This window comes from Bactrocera oleae, chromosome 2 (genome assembly GCF_042242935.1).
Source record: "Bactrocera oleae isolate idBacOlea1 chromosome 2, idBacOlea1, whole genome shotgun sequence".
Lineage (NCBI taxonomy): Eukaryota > Metazoa > Arthropoda > Insecta > Diptera > Tephritidae > Bactrocera > Bactrocera oleae.
The window spans coordinates 97,831,016-97,854,760 of NC_091536.1; the positions used below are offsets into that span (position 1 = coordinate 97,831,016).

The 23,745-nt window shown below is 36.8% G+C and overlaps 1 protein-coding gene across 2 annotated transcripts in view; it reads right to left on the reverse strand.

The window, feature by feature from the left end:
* Positions 1 to 23,745, reverse strand: part of side-III (sidestep III) — a 183,812-nt gene that overhangs the window by 52,999 nt on the left and 107,068 nt on the right. For both annotated transcript variants that reach the window (XM_036357354.2, XM_036357353.2), the window contains exon 3: positions 16,268 to 16,400. In XM_036357354.2, coding sequence (XP_036213247.2) covers positions 16,268 to 16,400 — 133 coding nt within the window. The remainder of the gene's footprint in view (positions 1 to 16,267; positions 16,401 to 23,745) is intronic.

Consider the following 23,745-nt stretch of genomic DNA (forward strand, 5'->3'; position numbering starts at 1 on the left):
GCACCACCAACCGACAGAGAAGAATGAAAATAAAAGAATGTATGGAAGGGAAAAGTAAAAATGTGAAAGAATTATATGAAGGAATACGCAGCTGTGGGAAAAGTTAGCCTAGTAAATTTTAAGAATTTTCTCGGGTGTGAAATTCACCATAGACGCTGTAAAAATATTAATTTTTGCCAGCATCTGCGAAGAAGACCGTACAAATGAGCGTCGCTGCTTTTGGTTTGTGAGCACCAGGGCCGTCAGCAGGCCGTCGTAATCGTCGATCCACCGCCTCATCACCAGCTGTTCGCAGCTATTTCGTTATTGCATTACATAAGTATTTATTTGCTTGTTCGTGTATTCACTAGTAGCGTTGATAAGAAACATTAATGAGGGTATGATGGTAATAATCTCACTTCAATACACAACAGTTACAAATTTGTTGCAGTTATTCTTTTATTCGTGCTCATTCGGCATGTTGCTTGTTATTTCTATTAGTCTGGCAAATATCCCAACAAACACAATAGTTAGTCACCGACTAGAGAATGATAAGATAAATAAGCTTTTGCTTCAACCTCTAACGTAAGCGGGAGACTCGAGAAATAATAAAAAAGCGTCGCGTCGTCAAATAAAAAATGCATAATTTTTCAAAGGCGGATTGTATGATTTCTTTTATTTCTATGAGCAGTTTGTCATCTGAGATTTAGGATTAGTTTAAGAGGGACACTTTAAACAATTTTAGTAATCAATGCCATTTGAAAGGTTTTGGTCGCAGACAAGTAAGGTTATCAAAATTGGTAGTAAGATATATCCTCTCTAGCAACACCATTTTGTAAAGTTGGTTCTACTTTTAAATTATATAAAGGCAAGCTGTTTATTTATGATATCATACGTTTGAATTTATTAAAATGCGGTTTCTCTTATTTTTTTAGTATCGCCTCTTGTTTGTTTATTTCTATAATTTTCAGCATAGAATTTTCATAGCCTCTCACTCATAAAGTGGTCGCTGCGCTTGTCTAGTAGCTTCATTGTTATCCGCAGAGCGAGTGGTGAGTCAGTATGCGTTCCACAGCTTCACACTGCGGTGGGTCAATTGTTCGCCGCTTTCAATCGCAGACTGTTCCAGCTGCCGCCGCGGCCGCCTCAACGACTGCCTTATTAGCATTGTCAACACAATTGTCCTCTTCAATGTTTCGTCTTTGTGCTTATGCTCCTGCATTGCATATACTTGTACTCTCACCTTCGTCCATTCGCGCGACGGTCTGATTTCAATGCGCTCCTTCGCTGTCGCCGCGATCTTCGTTCTGTCGTTCTTTCGCGCTCCGCTATTGTTTGCGTCTTTAAGTGGTTTTTTATCATTTCACCGCTGACACAATTTATATCCTTTGCTCATATTTCTTCTGCTTATCACGCCGAGGATGTCGTTACTTGTGTGCATTAATATCCACACACACTCAGTGTGTATGTGTGTGCGCGGGCATTTCAGTCTGCGAAGAAGTTGCGTTTGCGTTTCGAAGTGATTGCCGGTGTCGCCATTTTCATACTTTTTGTGAATTTTTCGTTTCGTAATTTTTAGTCTTTTGCGAGCATTTCAGCCACCGCATCTGCTTTGTTATGTATGCTCTTTAAATACGTCAACGCTTTTAATGCTTTTCTCTTTCCCGCCGGGTTTCCTTTCGTTTTGTTTTGTTTGTTTTTATGTTTTTTTGAAAGAATCACATATTGTCTTTCCAGTCTTTGGGGATTTTCTCAGGAGTTACTATACTTTTAATGGCGTTTTCTGCACTGCTCTGTCCTTTGTGATCAAGGAAGTGGAAGTTAAGTTGCATTTAAGTGATAAATTTATACAATTATCCGGGTATTCTGCATCACTCTGTGACGATATGTACGCATACTGGTAAGCAGTCATTTGTAAGGCGCTGTACGTTTATGATGATTGCAAGATAAATGCGTCGCGACAACTTTAAATGGCTTCATAGCGACCGTCGGTAGATTTCGTAAATTGGCCGTTAAGGCAAACGAAATCTTCTATCTTTGCTGTGCCTTAGTATTGAATTTAATGTTAAATTTGGGAAGATATTGATAAGTATAGATGCATATTCTGTTAACATTTCCTTTTCTCCCAAGGAAATTCCACACTTATTTCGAAATATTATTTCTCAAAAACACATATGGAATTTTTTCAATCGAAATCCCGTTGACTAAACTCGATTTAAAATACCAAACTCTTTCAATAGCATTGATATATTCTCAAAAGCGTGTAAGCTCCTTGATAACCCAATTTAAAATATTAAAATAATCAATGAGTGCACGGCGGGGCGTATACGTAACCACCGCAAACATCAAAAGTTCAAACTTAATGCGCGAAATGGCCCATAAAAGCATAAGCAAATTACTTTACATTTAAAATAGTAAAGACATTTTGCTTTGTAAAGGCGAAACGGTCACGGCAAAACGAATAACGTTTGTGGGCAATTGAATATATTTAGAAAAGTTTTTAAAGTTTCAAATTTCCTTCGGGTATTCATGCGTATTGCACCCAGGCGTACAATAGAGTAGGCAAGAAACTTTAAAAGCCGAACACATGTATATATGCACGTACGTATGTGTGGATAAAAGCATTTGAGGTAAATAGAGAAGGACATATAGTGGAGAATAGCGAACGGCGAGCAGAACCGAGTGAAAATGATACTGGAACTGACACAACGTTTCTGTTTAGAATTCGCTTAAGAAAAACTGTACATATTTGCTAAGTTAATACAAACATGTAAGTTTACATATATAAAAACACTTTGCACGCCACTCCTTCCTTTTCTTGAACGAATGTCCCTGTGGAAACTTCACATAAAAGCGGAAAAAATCAAAAAAAAAAAACAAGTAACAACTACAACACAAGCAATACAAGTATGTGTTATTTTTTTATTTTTTATTTTCGCTTCCTTGGCGACTTTCTTTTGTGCGCCCTTTCTATGTACCGTTAAGTGTTTGCTTGTGTGTGTTCTCGCCTTGAAGCATATTCTTTGTTTATTCAGTTTTCAAACAATTAGTTGAGTTTTATTTATTTTGCGTTAATTGGAAGTGCTTTATCTTGCGCTTGAATGCATGAGTTGAATTTCGCATAACTTTCCAAAGCACAAACAACATTTGGAGTGTGGAAATTTAATGGCGAAAAAGGATTTGGCGGCAAAGTTTATGAGCGCTGAAAAATATAATAAAATAACCAAAAAATTAAAACGATATTTGGCCTCTGGAAAATATAAAGAACTTAACACTTTAAGACGAAATCTCAGCGAAAATGAGGAAAATTTAATTTTCAGCTTTAAGCGAATTTGTGCGTGATTTGATTTCGAACTTGTGAAAGCTATGTATCACAAACGCCTGAAGGAAAGTTATAAGCAAAAGCGTTTTTGTATTAAATAATATATGGCAACAACAATTGGCTGCTTATTTAATTGCTAGCTGTTTGATCGAGAATAGCAACATTATTAAAGCGAATTGTGAATTTTGACGGTAGTGCGTACAATACTCATAATAATTAAGATGCATTTCGAATAGTTTTGTATTTCTCAAATTGTAGTAAATACTTTCTATGAGCGCAATGTTTATGACAAAATTGAGCAAAGTTTGATATTCGGCCAATAGTTCGCGATGATGAACTCCAAATATCGTCATGAAAACAACAAAATTTTATAATCAGACTTGCAAACTGTCAGCTAAAATGGGCCAATTCATCATAAATTGCTGCAATAAAAAGTTAACAAATCAATTTTGTCGAAATAGTCGTTTTCATGACAAAATTCACAACTATTCACACACATATCCGGACATTGTATAGCTAATGTGTTCAATACAATCAACGGCCAGGAAACCCTTTTCACACGTGACAATTTTACTAAATCATTCGGGCAATGGCACATCTTTCAAATAGCTACATAAAGGCAAGTCAATCCAACAAAGGTCGCAATTCAATACACAATTGCTGAACAATATAAGAAAATGGAAAATGTTGGCCGCACCAAATAAAGGAATATTTGTGAAGGAATCAAAAGGCGTGAAGTCGAGAAAATGAAAGAAGGACATACGGAATAGCAATCAAAAAAGTACGCAATGAACATTTTGCACACATCCGAATATGTTTGGAAAATGAAATAATATTTTCATACATTTTTATTGTCTATTACGTACTTTCCCAGTGAGATGACAGCGTGAATTTATGATGCTGTGCGTGCAATAGGAAAAAGCCTTCAAAGGCACACATTTGCCAGAATCCCGTAGGTGAGCATGAAAGTGCGCAATCGTGCCGTTTAATCCCAGTGCAAATCGAAAAATGGCATTTTAGCTGGCGTTGAAGCAGAAAGAATATCCGATTGCTGCCTGAATAATTTTGTGACAATATGTGCCAAAGTGTTGACATCGCACTCGCACGCAAACGAGTGCTACTAACCTACACACACACTCACACAAATGGTGAAACAAGGTATATTCAAATATGACCAAAAAGAGTTGCTGTTGTTGACTGCAATTATACGCCTTTCACTCAAATCACACTTACTCACACATGCACTTTGGAAGGTGAAAAAATTGACAACCTGCAAAATACCAAATTTATTTTTTATAACATGCATACATACATATGTACGTTCGTCTTGTGTGTATGGTAGTGTATAGTTAGGCGCGGACATAAATAAAAAAAAAGGTTGACGGTAAATTCTCGGAAATATTGGCAAGCAAGGGCTGTAGTGTACTGAATTAACGGCAGCCTAAATGGTGTACAAGAGAGACTGCGCTGATCGAAAAGTGGAAAGTAACAACAGGAAAATATTTCACAGCAATATGATATGTCAACGACGGTAGTTGAAATGAAATTATTACACAGCTAGTCCGATAGGAAATTTTTGTAATACAGGAAAAAGGTCAAATGTTGGAAATTATTTTTCGAGTCTCGCTCACGGCTACTCACTCAACTCAATGCGCAACAAGCAAAATATAATTTGAATTTTATCTTCCTATTCATATATGGTATTTGCTTAGTATGCAACACGCAACATTAGTGAAAATTATGACATTCGAAAGAATGTTTGAAGCTTCGAGTGACTTTGAGTTGTTTCATAATTTGCATTAACTCAATAATATGTTTTCGAAATATTGGAAATCTTTCTGGTCAACTTATCTTCTGAAATCAAAAACTAATATTTAACAGTATCACAAAAATGACAACAAACAGAAGAAAAAAATTGCTCTCTCTGTTAACCGGTTTACTTAAATCGGGTAGAAAAATATAAAATAAATAAAAATAATAATAAATAACATTTTTATTTTATCACGTTTTTAATATAAAATCAAAAAATATCACATCAAACTATTTAACAAATTTCAGAATTATCTTTATTAATTCATCTACAAATGCAATTCTGTTCTTGCAGGGCCGTCTTATTTGCGCTCTAATAGCATGCTAAAGGTTCATCATATCAAATATCAAGAAAGTTAAAAGGCAGATAGTTTAATGTCAAGAATTAGTCGACGATTACTTGCAAACATGCAAACTATGGCATTTTTTTGCCAGCAGAAAATGCAACTCTGGCTTTATATGCATAAGTACATGGTTACATATTATATAATACAGCAGAAAAATGTTCTCCACATAATCGTAATTTTTTGTTTCGTTGGAAAGATTTGAAATACCATTCCTGCAACAAATAATGAAGTTTAGTTTCGAAGTTAGCCATTCAACAGTTAGATAGTATCTAATTATATTTAGTGACAAATTATCTCTTATCTTAGTGCCGTTGCGCTGTGTGGGATATTAGTACAAGGAAAATTTCAGGGGACTGTAGCCACTTGTTCTATCTGCAGTTGTCATGATTTCGGTATCTGGGAACTTTAAGCAGCCACACAGTTGCTTGTTGCCGGTCTATCGTTTGTCTTGCCATACCCTCACCTTAAACCTACATAACCTCAAAGTTAATTCCCGGCATTGCGATTGTGCAAAGAATATCACCGAAAAGAGCAAAATTACAGGCAAACACCAAACTTTTAACGAATAAAAAATACTCTAGAAAAATAGTCAAAGTAAATATACAAAAAGAAATTGCTGCTATCAAAAAATTAGCAATTCAGATCACACAGCCAACGAGTCTTCCCCAATCCACGGCGTGTTAACACAAACGCCCAACTTATAGAAATAATCAACCGCATGTTGTTCAGGTGCGGACTCGTGCAGGAACCTGTTGTTGGCGAAATAGTGAACGAAACGTGGTTTATCTGCATTCGGGTGTAACGAAAGTGCGCAAAGAGCTAGACAACTGGCTACTTAGTGCCGTTTCAGACAGGGACGCAAAAGAGTCTCAAACCAGTTTATTGTGGGCGAGGGGACGACGAGGAAAGACGAAGGGACCGTGCCACTCGTGTTCGGGTGGCACGCTTTGTGTTCTTTTTCGTAACAGCTCGCTGCTACCCTTTTCAGCATTCCTTTTCACTTTCAAATCCTTTGAATGGTTGCAAGAGCGCTCGGTTTCAAATGAATTCGATCGCAAATTTGAGTTCTGTTATCTATTTTTGTATGTAATATGCAAATACGTATGCATAGAATAATAGAAATATTATGACAAATTGTAAATAAGGAGAAAATTAAGATATAGATTATGGAGTAAAGAAATTATGAATTTTTAATACGGAGTAAAGAAATTATGAGTTTTTAATACTTAAAGATTAGGAAATTGCTATTATAAATTTGGCCTTGAAAATATTAGTTGCGGATATTCAATACATTCTTGTGGATTAGGGAATTCCCGTCTTTAGTATTTTTTTGAAACTATTTAGCGGGTAGGTACTTGTACTATGCATATTGTTCTACCATATTCATGGTAATTCATTGCAAGCAAAATGTGTGACCATCATCTCAACATACAAATGAAATACGCAGCATGCAGTGTTGCGCGGTGTTGCGCAGTCGAACCGCACAAATATTTACGAACATTTTGTGAAAAGGAATGCAGAAAAACTAGACTCGAGTTGCTGGACTCTTTTTGACCGTGTGAATGCCCAGAGCGACACCAAAAGAAAATTTGAAAAACATCAGATTCTTTTGCATCCCTGTCTGAAACGGCACTTAGTAAACACGCACATACACACACACATATAATGAGTACGCATAAGATATATATGTATGAATGCTGAAACGTAAAACTATATGCGTAAGTGGCGATTTACGAGAAGTGCTTGGCACTTGCCTAATATTTGGCACCTGGGCATGCTTGGTGTGCCGGTTACAATCGTTACGATGTGTTTACGCCTTGAGTTATGCTTTCAACTGCGTGCCAGAGTTGACCAATGAACGATTAAAGTACTTTAACGTATTAAAAAAAATACTCTAATTTTAAAGAGTACTTGACAAATGGGGCACGTGGTTTACAGCGCAATATTCTTTAGAATTGAACCTAATGGATGTCCAATATTTTATTTTGTTAATTTTAGTGTGAGTTCGTGACTGTTTACGCAGGCTACAGTTGTTGAGACTCACGGCGGTGCGGGAAATACATCTAGCGGCATATGGCAACGGTAATAATATAGTATGCAAAATTTAACTGTAATAATATACAATATGAAGAAACATAGTAGTCATGACTTTTGCTACTTAATAATGTGATTTTAGTAAAGTCTTAGCATTTGAAGTTCATTGGCAATGCTCTTCTCTTTCTAATGAGAATAGTTATGAAGGTCCTGCTATCGGTTATGCTCGCAAGGTATATTTCTGGTTAAAAATCTTTTAAGTCTATTGGGTTCTAAAAGGCTTTATGAACTTGATAAGTGCAAATGTGCTATACAAATAGTGAATTTCAAAGCATGTGTATTTAAATTACCAGGAAAAAACTTTTTTAATTTACAAGCGATCACCTAGAGACCTAAGAGATTATGTAGTTTTGAGAAAAATTTTTAAACTTTTTTGATTAGCAACGATATCAAGGAAATGTGTATACTCTTCTTACGAAAGTATTCAACGACAAATGTGAAGTAAATAGCACAGTTAAAGAGTATTTATGCAAGATTCACTTTTTCAACATAAAACTGAACTTTCAAGATTATTTGTGTATTCACATCTTTTTTGTGACTCCAAATTGGATTATGTGGTTACCTCAAACACAGAGCAAATAGAAAATTTGATTAGAAAAGTTGTTACTTTTGGAATTTTGGTTGCACTGCAACGGCTGCTCTCTAATTCCCCATTAATCCGAGAGTGACAACACCAAGCTGCTTTCAACTCATTTCTACCAAAACACTCGCACATAACATTGCCACAAATGGCTGTGCATCACCTACAGCTACTACACCACTTGCTGCCGTTCAGCAGTCTGCCGCATGAGCGGCCGTATGGGATGGCAATCCGTGGTTTGTGTAATGCAAATGTGCTGTTCACTTGGTTTATTTATTTATTTGCATTGCCATTACTCTCTATCTTCGCCACCGGCGCGCTCAACAGATTGGAGTTTTTTTCTAGTGAAATTGCGTTTTCGCAGAATTATTGAAGTGTATAAATTAGCAATAAGTGGTTTCCCAAATCGACTATTTCGATCGCTCTTGTTTGCGTACGCCGTTGCAACGCATCGAATGATTTTCAGTTCGCATTTGCATACAAGTTTAAATAGTTTTAGCATGCATTTAGCTTGGAATCACATATGGAATTAGAATTTGGGTGCAAATTAGGCTCACCGTTAGCAGTTAATTAGGTTCAATAACCACAACAACTCATCTCAATATTATCCTACAAAAACTGAAAGAATTAATTAAATGGATTTTGGTTGGAAAACAAATATATTTACTGCTACACGATTCAAACGCGATTGCGAAAGAAATTGCAGAACACCGTTGATTGATATTGGGAGTCAGAACTCCAGGCAATTGTTCCAAAGCGGAACATTCGTGTATACATGTGTTGTCCTTAATGAATTTATTTAAATCACAACGAAAACATTACCTCATCAATAGGTATAAATACATCTCCAAACATAGCGCGATTTTTTACCGTTTAACGAGCCGAGAATATATAGTTGTGCCACATGTTTTCAAAGTATTGCACGCTGCCTAACATACATTTGAGTAATGGTCTGCATATAGTAAAATAAATAAAGGTAAAACATTTCAATATACACACACAAACACACAACCATTCGCGAAGCGGCACACGATGGTGATGCCTCGAAAATCAATTAACCTTGATTGTTGTACGTGTGCCGACGGTCGTTATGCAGAAGACCTGAGGCCATGGCCGCACGAAAATGTATGTATGTATATATTGTATGAAAACACCGCACGCACAAGTGGCAAAAGTATGGGCGCAGGAGTGCGCCCACAGGTGGCAACATTGTGAGATTGGCGAAGACTGCTAAATATTTCTTTTCTACAGCGCTGTTGCTTTTTTTCCATCTCTCTTGTTGCTTTTACTGGCTTTTTTCTGTTTCAGCCTTTAAACTTGTGTCGCTTTTCTCAGTAAATAAATGATTTTCAGCTTTTTGGTATTCGTTTTATGCATACATATAAACTTTTTTATTGTTTTACACACAGGTGCGTCGTTTTTTTTCGCATTTTTGGCTTTCTTCGATAAGCTTTTGTCTTTTTATTGCTTTTTCTGTGCGCCGAATTGCCACGGACATTGCTGATGTTGTTGGGATTATTGAAAAAGCGACAGGTTTCAATATTGGACGTGACAGTTGGCTTAGTTGAGACTTTTGCTGATTTTACTTTGGCGGTCTGGCAACACACCTACATGCGTACGTCACATGCAAGCGCTCCCTGTGGTATACCTTTTCTTCTGTCTCATGATGTTCCCAAATAATATGCACGTGAAGGCATTTTGTTGCAGATTAAGTGGAACAAATATTATTTTATTTCTTTATTCTAGGATTTGTTTAACCGCATTCGCTGTCTCTGATTTCTTGTTTAACAAGCCGGCATTTGGTTGGCTTTAGTTGTGGCAGTTAACAAACAATCAACAGCGAATCAATACAGAACACAGACGTTAATAAAAACAACAGAAGGACAGAACTTTTGAGCAGTTAAAGTGATGTATTAAACTCAGTTCGGCTGCCTTTTTGGCTATTCAGCAACATTTCTTTCTTAAATTTGTGAGAAGGCTGTAATTAGCTTTGCATATTGTAAGTTCTATATGCACGAGGAAAAATGTGCCGCAGTTGAGGCGCCAAAAATAACCGATAAGGTATACATTAAATAAACACATAAAAAAGAGGAAAACATCAACAAAAGAGAAGTTAGCAGTGAAAGAAACATTAGTGGTCAGCCAGCCACTTCACCAGCCGCTCAGTCACTAGTAGGTGGCAAATGACCTTTATTGTAGCGTATAAAAAACTGAATTGACCCATAAATGATAAGCATCGCCTTAAATCAAATAGACCGCCTCAATCGCTTACCACCACACACACCTGTCACGCACGCATTTTCCAGCGCATTTCGTAAACACGCTCGCTGCCGGCTATTCGGCGACGTAGCCCTCACACAAAAGCTTGCTGCCTTCCCATTTCCGTTGCACTTTAGCAGCCATACAATTTATACTCGGTTCGAGCTACACATACCATATTCTCGTCGTCTTATACTCGTACAAATATTTTTAGAAATTTTATTGCCCTCTTATATACAATATATACATACATATATGTATATGTTTGGATGTGTGTGAGTTGGCAGTTTGTAAACGTAAATGTTGTCAAAACTGCAGAGCCCAAAGTGGCAACACAAGAGTACAGACGAAATCATTTAAGTGGCAGGTAACACGCGAAGATAGCATCGCGTGCAATACAGCCCTAATTACTTACTTGTCGCAATTCTCTGGAAATACCACGCCGCCAGTGACGCCGAAGTCAGAGGCAAGACGTAGAGGCGAGTTGTACAAGTGTTTCGAACAACTGAAGTAGCTGGTGTGAAGCGGTTAACATCTTAAATTTAACAAGCTTTAATTTCCACCCTCTTCGCAACTGTGCCTCGTTTACATTGCACATCTTTTTCTGCCGCAATCAGTGATTATACGTAAATATAGGGTAGCTATCTTTTAAATGGCACGTGTTTTAAAGTGTTAAGTTGGCAAAATCAAAGCGTAAAATAAGAGCGAATTTCAATTGGATTGTTTTTGCACCGATAAGAGCGAACAACTTTGCCGAAGTTTGTTTCTGATTTTAACACTAAAATAAGCGACGCTACTTTGAAATCACGTTTTCTTTGGAGCGATTTTAAAATCCAAAATCAGAGAATAATTTGATATATCAGTAGGCTCTTCACTGGTAGCATACCTAAAGGTTTAAGAACAGCTCGTCACGCTGAACATTTATAAATATAATATATACTAGCTGAGCTGACTAAGTTAATAAATTGTTCTTTGTTTAAGTAACAAAAATCTACAAATTACAATTTTTGATAGCTCTCTATACATCGAAAATATCGCAATTAAAAATAAACAAAAGTTTAATCTATCATCGCAGTGGGATGCATAATATTGCTGCTCAGTGCGTCTTTGGCGAATAGAAACAAACTAAATGTTTTGTCCACGCGAGAACATGTCACATATAGTTGTCCGAATTCCATGGAAAAGGCATGTTGTACCCAAATCTAAGCCATAAACAGACATTCTAATTGAAAATTGAGAGCATTTCAATTCAATTGGCATTCAAATTGTGCCATTCAACATTTTGGCTTCGAAAATGATTTTTATTCATTTTTTATTTACTAATATTATGCCATTGCAAAGCCGTAGTGGGTTTAAATTATGAAGCAAATTCACTTGAATAATTCGCAGCTTCCGTGGCAATAACTGTTGAAGTCCACATTTTTTGCTGCCAAAATCGGTCTTTCTGCCAGTCATCCAAGATTTTTATATTTTGTCTGTACACTGGGAAATAAATACCAATATGTATATATATACCAAATATTAAGTGAATCGGAAATTCGAAAATATTTCTATAAGGTATTTGGGAGCTAAGGAATTTTTGACATTCAGGCATACTATTATCAAAAAGAGACTGTCTCCGAATTCCAACAATATATCTCACAGATTGACTGTTCTTTTCGGTAAAAAGTAAACACAAGGCACTGGGGTCCCCATATTCGGTAACTAGGAGTTTGAACAGTTATGGTTCGATTTGTACAATGTTTAGACTTGAGATGGTATACCTCAAAGGCACTAGTTGTACAAAGTTTTGTCCCGATATATTCTTTGGTGTTTAGTTTGTATACTGGAAACTGTAAAAATCATATGGAATATAAAATTGTGCTATATAAGAAGTATACGCAATAATATAAAAATTGCAATTAAAAATCAGGGGTTGATCGTATGAGTATAAAAATTACGAATTGAATGCATTTTTCATTCATTTCATGAATCATGTAAAAATAAAGAAAAAACTTTGTTCAAATAAGACCAAAATAATAATATTTGAGGTATAAATAAAAGATGTTGGCCGATTCTCAGACCTACCCGATAAGCACACCAAATTTCATCAAAATCGGTACAGTCGTGACACGAGAGTTTCATATATTAGATATTCTATATGTGTCTGGTGTTTCTTTCTGGGTGTTTAGGGTATAAAAATGGATGGCAGAGAAAACACTTTTAAATTAGTTAACACATCTTGAGCGATATAAGTACATACAAAAATATATCATATATCAAATTAGCAATACCGCTCACCAACATCAGAACAAGAAAATGTTCTACGGGCAAAATAATCCACTCTAAGGGGTGTGCTTGCGGTCCCCTGCGATTATATTTGATTTTGTTGTCATATAACCTTCTTATAGCACGTGTTTATTTCGTCTAACTGTATTTTACAGGTGAGTTGCTGAGTATATACTTTATGTGCTTGAGCCGCTTGTAGATAGTGTCTTGCACTGTTAATATTACAGTTGTTGCTGCTCGCTAACGCGCACTTATCGGCGCATTTAATCACACATTCAGACATTCAATGGAGCTCCCCGATTCGTTTTTGTTTTATGCTTACGCAGCGCCTTTTTTCGTGTCGTCATGGCTTTGTTTGCGCCGCGAGCGACACAGAATATTTTCTTTTTATATTTATTCCCACCAATTCTCTACTCAAAGGTTGTTTGCTTTCCACCTGCCAACGTGCCGCCATCTGGATTCGCATTTCCATTTTATTTCTTATTTCCGCCGAAATAATGCAAAAGGAAATCGAATTCGTATCACTTTCGGATATTTCGGTTAGAAAGGCAAAACACCCTTCTAGCCCTCGGAATTTCGACAGAATATTGTACTGGCGGATATTTCACAGATACTCTTTGCCTCTTTCCAAACATCCCTTCATTTGTTGGGTTATTTGTTTATTTGCGAATTCGTTCGATTCTTACACCATTACACACACACACATTTGTCCGTTATTTAAAAAGTTTTAATATACATTGGCATGTGTGTGTGTGTTAGTATGTACACAGTCACATGTCTTGTTTGCTTCTGGAGCGAAATTGAAATTTATTGTCTCCAATTGAGTGCACCTTCGCATATTAGACTACAAACATATTCAAAATATTAACCACTGGAAACATACGCACACATCTATGTGTATGTCTATGTGTATTTGGGTATATTCACGCTCATATCGCATCATTCTTCGAGTTAAATGAATCGAAAAGATGCAGAAAACCAGAGGCAAGTGAATACATGTTATTGGCAAACGGAGATGACAGGGCTTAAGGATATCGATGTCTGCTTATAATGTGCTACATATTAAACTTTTGCCCTGCGACTATAAATAACAGGTTGGCATACGCCATAAACAATACACAGTGCACGAATTGTGCGTACCGCGGCGAAGGCGGAGGCGAAGGCGAAGGTGTGCGTACAGTATTGTCAAAGGCTTGCCTTGGCAGACAGACGCCCGAAAACAATGTGCAAAGAGCAATTGAGTCGCAGGCACAGCTGTCGCCGAAGGTCAATGTTAAATAAATAACTGTATATAAATTATTTGTATACAATTAACTGACAGCATTTTCTTGCGGAACGTTTAACGTTGGGATAATGGCAATGCTGGTAACAAATAGCTTCCAGTTGTGTGGGCTTGGGCTTCTGTATTTGCGCATTCGATTTGAATCAATGAATTGAAATGATTTCGAATTGAATCTGATGAAATTAGAAATTGTCGCTCATGTCGTTTTTACAATTGTTGTTTCAGGTACTTTTCATATTACAATTACAACTATTGTGTTATGCTGATTCTTATAAATTCTTGTAATAGGTTGTGATGTGTTCTCAGAAATGGGTAAATCTTGAAATATTTTCTTGCTCTCAAGCAGTAAAAAGAAACTTATAAAGCCAAGTTAAAACAAAACGTATTCATTATTCGCTTTTCAAAATTTTTACGAAATGTCACATTAATACAAATTATAATTTTCTAAAGTTAAGAATTTACAACTATATGTTTGCTGGTTTGTAACACGTTCAAAAGTTTTCGCTTAAATAAAAATTTACAATTACTGTTGACTGAAAATATTCATATTTTACATAAATATTTTTTCTTTAAATGTACAATAAAAAATATGCCCTTCACAATTACAAAATGTTCCTTACAAGAACTTGATTCCGATCAACTATTTATTCGGCAGCTAGTTATATGCTATAGTGATCCGATCTAAACAATAGCTTCGGAGATTGAATTATTGCCTTAAGGGGGCGATACATGTAAAATAAAAAACAAATCGATCGAAAAACGTATTATATATTAAGGCGTGCAAGATAACTCGGAAAGTTCTCAACCGAGTCTTATGAAAATTGAATTGAATTGCTCAGTTTGTATGGCAGCTATATGCTATCGAGGTCCGATATTAGCGGTTCCAACAATTAAGCAGCTTTTTAGCGAGAAAAGTACGTGTGCGAAATTTTTGGTGGATATCTCGGAAACTGAAGGACTATTTCGCGTATATACAGACCGACGGACATGGTTAAATCGAATCAGTTCATCAAGCTGATCATCTATATGTATGTATATATAGTTTACAGGGTATTCGACGCTTCCTTCTGTGTATTACAAACTTCGTGGCAAACTTAATATACTCGGCTCAGGGTATAATAAGAATGATAAATTTTTCGTTAGGAACTAAATTCTCTCTTTTTAGTCAAAATACTTATAACATGCAAAGTTCTAGTTTTTTGGTTCAAGTTCAATATGTGGTGCATGAGAGTGTCCCGATAATTTGTCCTTGTTTAATATTCAAACTAATATGTTATGTAAAATCGGACTCAATTAAGACGCATCCAATAATCCTATAATTCTATCATCCACAATTCGCGGCCGCGTAAGCATATACGAATGACTTTGATATGTGTTCACTCAAGCATTGGTTTTTGCAACGAACTACAAGCGCGTGTGCAAATACGCATTTATGATTAGCTGTGAAATATTCATGCACTTGCATATACATACATACATACATCGTTGCGCCATTTCCCTTGTGCATGCGAAAAACACTTAGAGGCGCTTGAAAAAAATGAACCCAATACGTTCGGCATTTATAGATCGGCACAGGATAAACTCGACTGAATGAAATTGTGCAAATTCCCAAATCGTTCGCACAAAAAACGGCTTAAATAAAAAATGTGGCGCCCGCATTCGCTTCCATTAGAAAACAACGCGTACAATTACTAACAACGGCAGCTAATTTTGCATGTATTTCGATGCAGCCACACACACATACTTACACGGGCATTCGTGTGCAGTAATGACGAAAGAATAAAATCAGCAGCATCAACTGCAAAAAACGGCAGTTATTTTTGCATCGCACTGAAACCCTAGTTTAGACGTGCGAAAATGTGCTTGGCTTTGAGAGCGTCTAAATCTGTGTGCGAATATATACATACATATGTATAGATGTATGGTATATGTCAGTGAGTGTGGGCGCAATAATCCTCTAAGTCATACATGACTGAGTCCATTCGTGCAGCTTTATTTGCCACACTCTACTGGCTGCCGCCTGACAGCCACCAGCTGACAGCCGCATCCAATTAAATTCCACTTGTGCTGCTATTATTCCTACCCACTGCGCCCCGCCGCTCTCCAGTTCCACCATTTTGCCTACCGTTTTGTGCGCTCCACGCTGCAATTGTTCTGTTCACCCGTAGGATGCTGCTCGGTTTTGCGTCATGCCGCTTGTTGCATACAGTTAGCTGCCTTCATTACGTTTTTCACTCATTCTTCATACATGCACACAGAAATACATACATACACTGGGTATATTATTTTTTCAACGCCAATTTTTGCGCCTCAGTTCTTCCACTCACCTGTAAAGTGGTTTGCCCGCGCTCTCACGAAACCACAATACCATATAAACTCTGTCATCCTTCGCTTCCGGCTCAATGTCACATGGCAGCGTTGCGGTGCGTCCCAGCACGGCTTCTACGGCCACAGTGGATACTGAAAATAAAGTGATACAAAGGCGTAAGAAATTAGCTGGGCACTAATCAAATTAGGATACACTGTTAAGCAAGTACTTGTAGTTATGGTTGAGGCTCAGGTAGTTAGCTAGGAGGAAGAACTTGCAAAGTATTGAACCCAACAATATTATTATATGCTAAATTTTTATCGGTCTACCTATCCTTTGTAAACTTTTCAGCATTTTATATAAACGATACAATATACTTTATGCATTTTTTAACACTAAGCTAATATATGGTCTTGAATAGAAGTTCGCTTGACTTCATTGGGATTTATTGTATATTGAAATTTCGTTCTATTGGGTAATCGTAGTTGCCTACTTTGAAAATTAAAACGCAAAAAAATTTTTTTTAGTCACTAGTGTTCGTTTAATCCTTTTTTCAACTCAAAGATAGTAGGTTTGTTTCTTAAGTGATAGCTGTCACTAGCTAGTCAAATTTGTGCTCAAAAACTTTCAGACGAGAGCACAAAGTGAGAGCCTAAGAAGAAAAGAGAGCTACTGCCCCACGAAATAAGAACAATTAAAACATATGTGTGTATTATGTAATTAGCAATATTTGACGAACTTACTTGAATTTTGTTCATTTTATAGTTTTGAATAATAAAAATAAAAATTTTTATGATTATTTTCAGGTTTTGATATTATGTGATCATTAAAAACATTTTGCTATTTTCTTGCTAATTTCTGGTAGTGTTTCGATTTTTTATTTTTTCGCTATTTCGCTCTTTGTTAATTTTTGCGATTATTCTTGATAGCTAGCAGCTCTCATAGCAGAATGCCTAGTAGCATTTGAGCAACAAACTTCAAATAATTGAAGCTTGAACAGAAATTGAATGAGCTAAAATAATTTGAAATATTGACACTAGTATATACTATATATATATATATAATAACAGTCTTTGTATTTCTTACAAATTATTAAACTTTGGCGAGTGTAGATCGTGGATCGTGAATCCACATCGGAATTCAAGTTAAGTTATTCAGCGCTATGAATATTTTTAAAAAGCAAAAGCCGACACCGTTTGGACCTGATCATATAAAAACGGTTTAGAAAGAGAAATTTGTTGTGGTGGTATTAATTGTAATGTAACGATGTAAATTTTATTATTATTTTTAAGTTTAAAGAGGCTAATTAATGTGCAGTTTCGTTATGAACCAAAAAATTTTGTAATTGATTTTTAGTGTTGTAACTGTAATGATTTTAAATGTTTGAAGGCTATTTAGGTTAGGTTTTTTTTTATTTTGCTAAATAGTTACAAGCTGAAAAACATTAAAAAAATGTTGAGCTTTTATGTCAAAAAACGCCATATTCGTACTATTTGAAATTTAAATATGGCAACTATGGCAGCCATCAAGAATGGGCAAGCGGCCGGAAAGCTAAATAACTGAAAATTAATTCGCCTCGCCCTCTTGACCGCTTTGATTTAGTATGTATATAAGTATATCGATTAATTTAAGTTGTTGCAAATATTCGTCAGGCGAACCAAACTATTTAACCTTTGCAACATGTTGAGGGAATTTCATAAACAAGTATATGAAACAGCTGCAATATTGTGGTCCAAAATAATTATCTGCGGACTCATAAGTAAATAAATAAAAGCAATAACGGAATCGAGTGAAAGTAAACAAAAATAATTACAATTTCCATTAATTGACACCGCATTTCGGTGACTTCATTTTAGGCATACAAATCTAAGAAATCTGTGAACATTTCTACCAAAAAAAAACGTGAAAGAAATCATCAATGAAGACAACTTCCCCCCATACGTCGCGCCAAGCAGTGGTCCTTTTTCGATTTACCATCTCAATCGCATAATCACAGTCGCTACGTGCGTGGGGATATTAATGTCGAATTGACGATTATTATCATTTTTTGTCGTCTCAATTCTCCTTTGCATTTAAATTGCCAATTGATTGCGTTGAAGCGAAAAAAACGATTACGGTGACGGCATTACGGCTCTTTGAGGAAATCGCATTGACGGTGGAATAGGAGCTGATGGTGTCGGTTGTGCTTGATCCTTTCAGAATGAGCAGTAAATGCGCAAACCGAAATCTCCTGTTTGCCGAAAATAAGCAACAAAAGCAAACACACATACACGCAAATGAATGAGCAAAGCAAACTAACAAAAACGCATGTGTGTATGCGCTGCCGTTAGGGCTTGTGGCAAGCAACAAGAGATTTGCGACTGCAACACCAAGCACTCACACACATACATATATAGTATAGTGAATAATTTTGTAAATGTGGTTAGATAACAGTCAACAGAGCAAGGCGTCCAAACGTCTTAAAACATAAGGTTGTGTGTAAATTTTCACTTGATATGCTATTGTTGCGCACTCCCGAGATGCTGCAATCTCTATTTGTGCAGGGATATGTAAATTCATATTTATTCACATACCATAGTACATATGACGCCACATATGTATAAGCTTACATAACAAGCTTGCAAGCTCGGCTGTGTGTTCCGGTGCTCTATTTGACATTAATGAGGCAGGTGATGCCACCAGCATTAGGAGTAGAGGAAGTAATTATCAATCCTAGAAAGTGCTACCCTAACACATACAGCAAAACAATACGTTGCCATCTGCACTTACTTGCAAATCATCCTCAACATCAGCTCTACTAACAGGTGGCACATACGCGCAAATTGCATTTACTTTAACTGTTCATTTAGGTGCAAATAAAGGAATTCACTGCAATGCTCAACCGCTAACTTCAGATGTCATATGAAACGCATCGCACTCAAGCGAAGCTGAGTCGAGTTGAGTTGAATTTAGTGAAGTCAAATCGAATCGAGTTAAGGTAAATGGAATGTCAAGATGTTGTGCAATTTCGAGGGGATTTGAGCTCATTCACAGCGGTATTCCTGTCCCATTTGCTTTTGCTTGCGATGTAAGTGCGTATTACTATCTTATGTAGCATCTATGCAGATGGGGCTAAGTGCTTTTGTTACACTTACGGAATTGGGTAATTTGCAGTTAAAGTAAAGAAAATTTATAGAAAAGCAGCGGCTTGGAAGATGTGTCGTTTTCGATAAAAGCGCAATATTAGAAGTGGACACAATCGAATTTATGCATTGAAAGTTAGATTATTGACACTTTAATGATTACGCATTCAAACCAGTCAATGAAATTCACGAGTGTGTAGCTAAGGGAATTAGCAATTCTATTTCTAAACGAATGTTATCATTAATTTGGTTATAATATCGAAATATATGAGTAAAAATAATATAAAAATTTTAAATTTTAATATCGTCTAATTAAAGAACATCTACTTAGGTTAAGAGATCAATTTTAACAGGGATATCACTTGGGCAGCTCACAACGCTAGTCCGTACCTAAAACTTGTATATAATAGATCATAAGACCTTTTTAAAACAGCAAGGCGCTGTGAGCGTATCACAAATTTGTTGAGTTACTGTCAGTTTCGGCTATCTCCCGGTTTGCCGCAGGTAAGACTGCCGAGATGTTTCAACCTCATATTGTAAAGACTGGACAATGGAGGAGAAAGTGCCAGGATGTTTCCACCTCACCCTTTGTATACAACTTTGGCAACTAACTTTCGACAAGATTTATGAACTTACCGCATGAATGCCTATTGGACCAAGTAAGTAAGATCCGCTATGATTGCGGATTTTGAACTTTACTAAGAGCAAAGAGGATCTTGCAGTCGCATCGCTAAGCGAACGCCAGTGCTAGAATGTAAGACGCCAATGGAGATCCAACTCGGTTCCATTCCGATGTGACTTTGCAGTTGCCAGCGACTCTGCTATGATCAGGAACGCAAACGAGTCTGACGATGATGTAGCTCGGTTCTATTTCTAGTGAGGACAGACACTTCTTGACTAGCTTTGAGCGTACAGTTAGCGAGCTACTATTGCCACTCTGCTGACGAAGTCCCTGAAAGAGGCGGCGCTTCCCAGCAATACGTCTATCGCTACCTTAATTTCTGCCTAAAAACACTACAGTGGTGCGGTAGCCTGACGGACCTCCGGATGCACACATCCCCCGTCCGTATGTGTGCAGAGAAAAAACCGCAAGAAGTAGCCTGTGCGACGCAATGAAGTAAATTTCGGGAATGCAGTTGGAGTCGGAAAGAATTTCGAGCGCACTTTACTGCAATGCACCTGCCATCAATGTCCACGGCTGTTTAAGAGCAGCTTAACGTTTGATTATTTCAAATTAACGGTAGTCATAACATCCTAATTTCCATTTGCTATATGAATGCATAATACCAATATTGTAAATATATTCAAAGCTTAAGCTGTCGAAAGCTGATAGAAAGTCACATGCATAACTATTGTGTAATCGATAGCATCATTTTGCAACATTTCTATTTCGCTACATGAGTGCAAGCTCAGTTTGTTGTATAAACCATCACCACGTATTTACATCATTCTACCCGGCAGAAGACTGGCATATCCTATTATAATGCATTAATTCACCACACCTGGGAACACTTCACCTCAGACCATCACTGACGACTACACCACACTCGCTTACACGTCACATTACAACACCGCACCTGATGGCAGTCCACGCGATAGTACCACACCTCCAACCAGTAAAAAGGCTGATCCCCAGAGCAGACGGCGCTTACTTGAACTATAGAGATCCTGCTCGTCGACTCATTCGCTCACGGCTGCCGCAAGCACATTCGTCATTTCCCTCGATAAAATATGATCTCGCACACATTTCTGCAGATATTCGCTACGGACACCGGCAATCTTTAGTTTACTTCTATTATGTAAAATAATATTAACTATATTTTCGATATTAAACTATATTGTTTACACGGCCATTTTTCATTATATGTCAATATTAAGTGAGAGTGTGATTGATATATTGCAAAGTGCGGTGAGCGACTTAAACACCAATAAACATTTGGATGTGTCGTTTATCTTTGTTATTTTAATGTTTGAGATAAACTAAGTACGCTGCTGAAAACCTTAAGTATTTCCCATAACTTAAGCTATTTTAATATATAAATCATAAACGTATATATACCTAGATATATGTCAAAACTTCCGTCCAAATTATGCCTGGTTACGCAAGCTTTATCTTCAGGTATGGCAATCGTTAATAAATAATAATGCTAACTCCATAAAAATTGCTGTAATTATTCATTCGCATGTATACTACTGCACATCATGTGTATGGTATATACATGTGTGTTTGTATCGCCATCAAAGACAATCTTTAATAAATTCAATTTCCATAAAATCCGCATTTAATATACCACCCCCCCATCTCCTCGACACGAATCCACCCTAATATACTGCGTGTTGACGCAATTTTGACAATTGCCTTACACGTGCGAAATCTAAAACACGAAGGCGTAGATCTTTGTGAGCAAATGCGAGTTTAAGAAGGTGTGTGGCTCACTGTAGCCTGGCCGTGGGTGTGCAGTTGCACGGTACAAGGACATGCCGTGAATGGCATGTGAGCTCAAACGCCCTGCGGTTTAATTTATTACCCACAGTAAAAGTGCACAAAACTGCCGCTTTTCATCACGGGTGTACTTGCGGTTAAATGCAGACACATACACTCACAAGAGCTCAAATGAAAATTGATGTGCGAATACTTGTGCACATGTCAGTGTGTAGATATTTATGCTCCAAGGCATGTATCATATACAGACATGTATGTGCTTGTAAAGCTGACTGCCAAAAATCTGGAACGCAGCAGCGGCTGAGTGCTTGTGTCTCGGCCAGCTGTGGAGCAAAAAATATGGACGGGCGTGCAACATCTACTCCAGGTGTATATATGCTTTTCGTTGGAATAAGCCCACTTGCCAGCAGCAGACAGCAACGAAAATGCCAATGCCAGCGAAAAAATTAACATAATTTGCGATGTCTATGTTTACCCGAGCGCACTCGTTTGCCCTGCAGGAACGCCGTTCCGATCAGTTAAAAAGCATGGAGTTTGAGTTTGCCCATCACTGTATTTCCAATAAATACGAAACACAATTTTGCTGCATTTTTCTCCAATGTTATAATGTTTTACTGGTTCAGGAAGGATTTGCTGTTTCGAGTAATCAACAGTATTTAAGCATTTATAAAACTGACTTCACTACAGGGCACGTAGTGGAACCGTGAATGTCCATTCTAGTGAACAGTGAACGATTTGCTCGAAGAGAAATCATTGAAGTGGTTCGTTACAAAATCAAGCAAAAGAAAAATGGCATACATTCCGCAGAATCAAATAAATACATATCTACACCTATACCCGTCCACATATCGTGTGTGTTCTAATACGTATGATGTAAGTACATATAATAATTCTTATATTTTTGGTGGCAAACTACTACGGGGCTATGTGATGACAAAATATGTGAGGTGATAGACGAGATGAATGCGAACAATTTTACACAAATTATTTATGTGTGAAAAACAACATAAAAAGTAAACAAATCAAAAAAAAAAAAAAACAACACAAAAAATGGCTTTTCCTGTAATTTATGTACAATTTTGATACTCTAGTAGACAGCATTAATGCTACTAAAATTTTTACTTTTGATAAACATACTTTTATCTCAACCATATGGGAATAACAACTTTCCCAATATTAAAAGTGAGCGCCGAAGTTCGGTAAAATAAGAACAATCAACCAACCATAAGCCGTTCGATATAAGGCATCTTGGAAACACAAAAATGGAGTACATCTTTTTATAGCTTATCTACTTGAAAGCGGCCCAACGTCATGCTAGGTTTTCTAACGAATTACTCGAGAAGAAGTTCTTAGAATGGGCATCTAAATAACTAACCTTAAATGTAAGTGCACTGACAATTTTATTTGATTTCAACCAGTTTTACCGATAGGAGAATCTAGAGAACCATACCAATTCTCTACGAATACCCTTATCAATAAAAAAGTGAACGTAGAGCAGTAAGTTGCAATGTTAAGGAATTTCTTTGTTCCCACGTCATATAATTAACCACTAAGACCTTTTTCGGTACATAAAAAACAAGCAAACAACTTTTTATCTCCTAAAGAAAGTAATAAAATTAAACTTTATACTATGTATTATTTTTTTTGTTTTAGTAGCGTCAAAGTGTGATGGTGTCCTTGCAGAAAATCATTAAACTATTGTTTAACAATTTACTTCTTCTCTTCTCTCTGCTTGACCGTTATATTAAAAAAATATCCAATACCTATATAAAAGCCGCACGCTGATTCCACAAAATTTTCCAATTTTTTTTTATTCCTCATTATATACTTCCCGAGTTTCATAAAAGAAACACATACGCAGACAATGAAATGCAATTTTACACTTTGCCACCTTTTGACAAAGCAAATGTCAACGATAGCCGATCCGTGAAC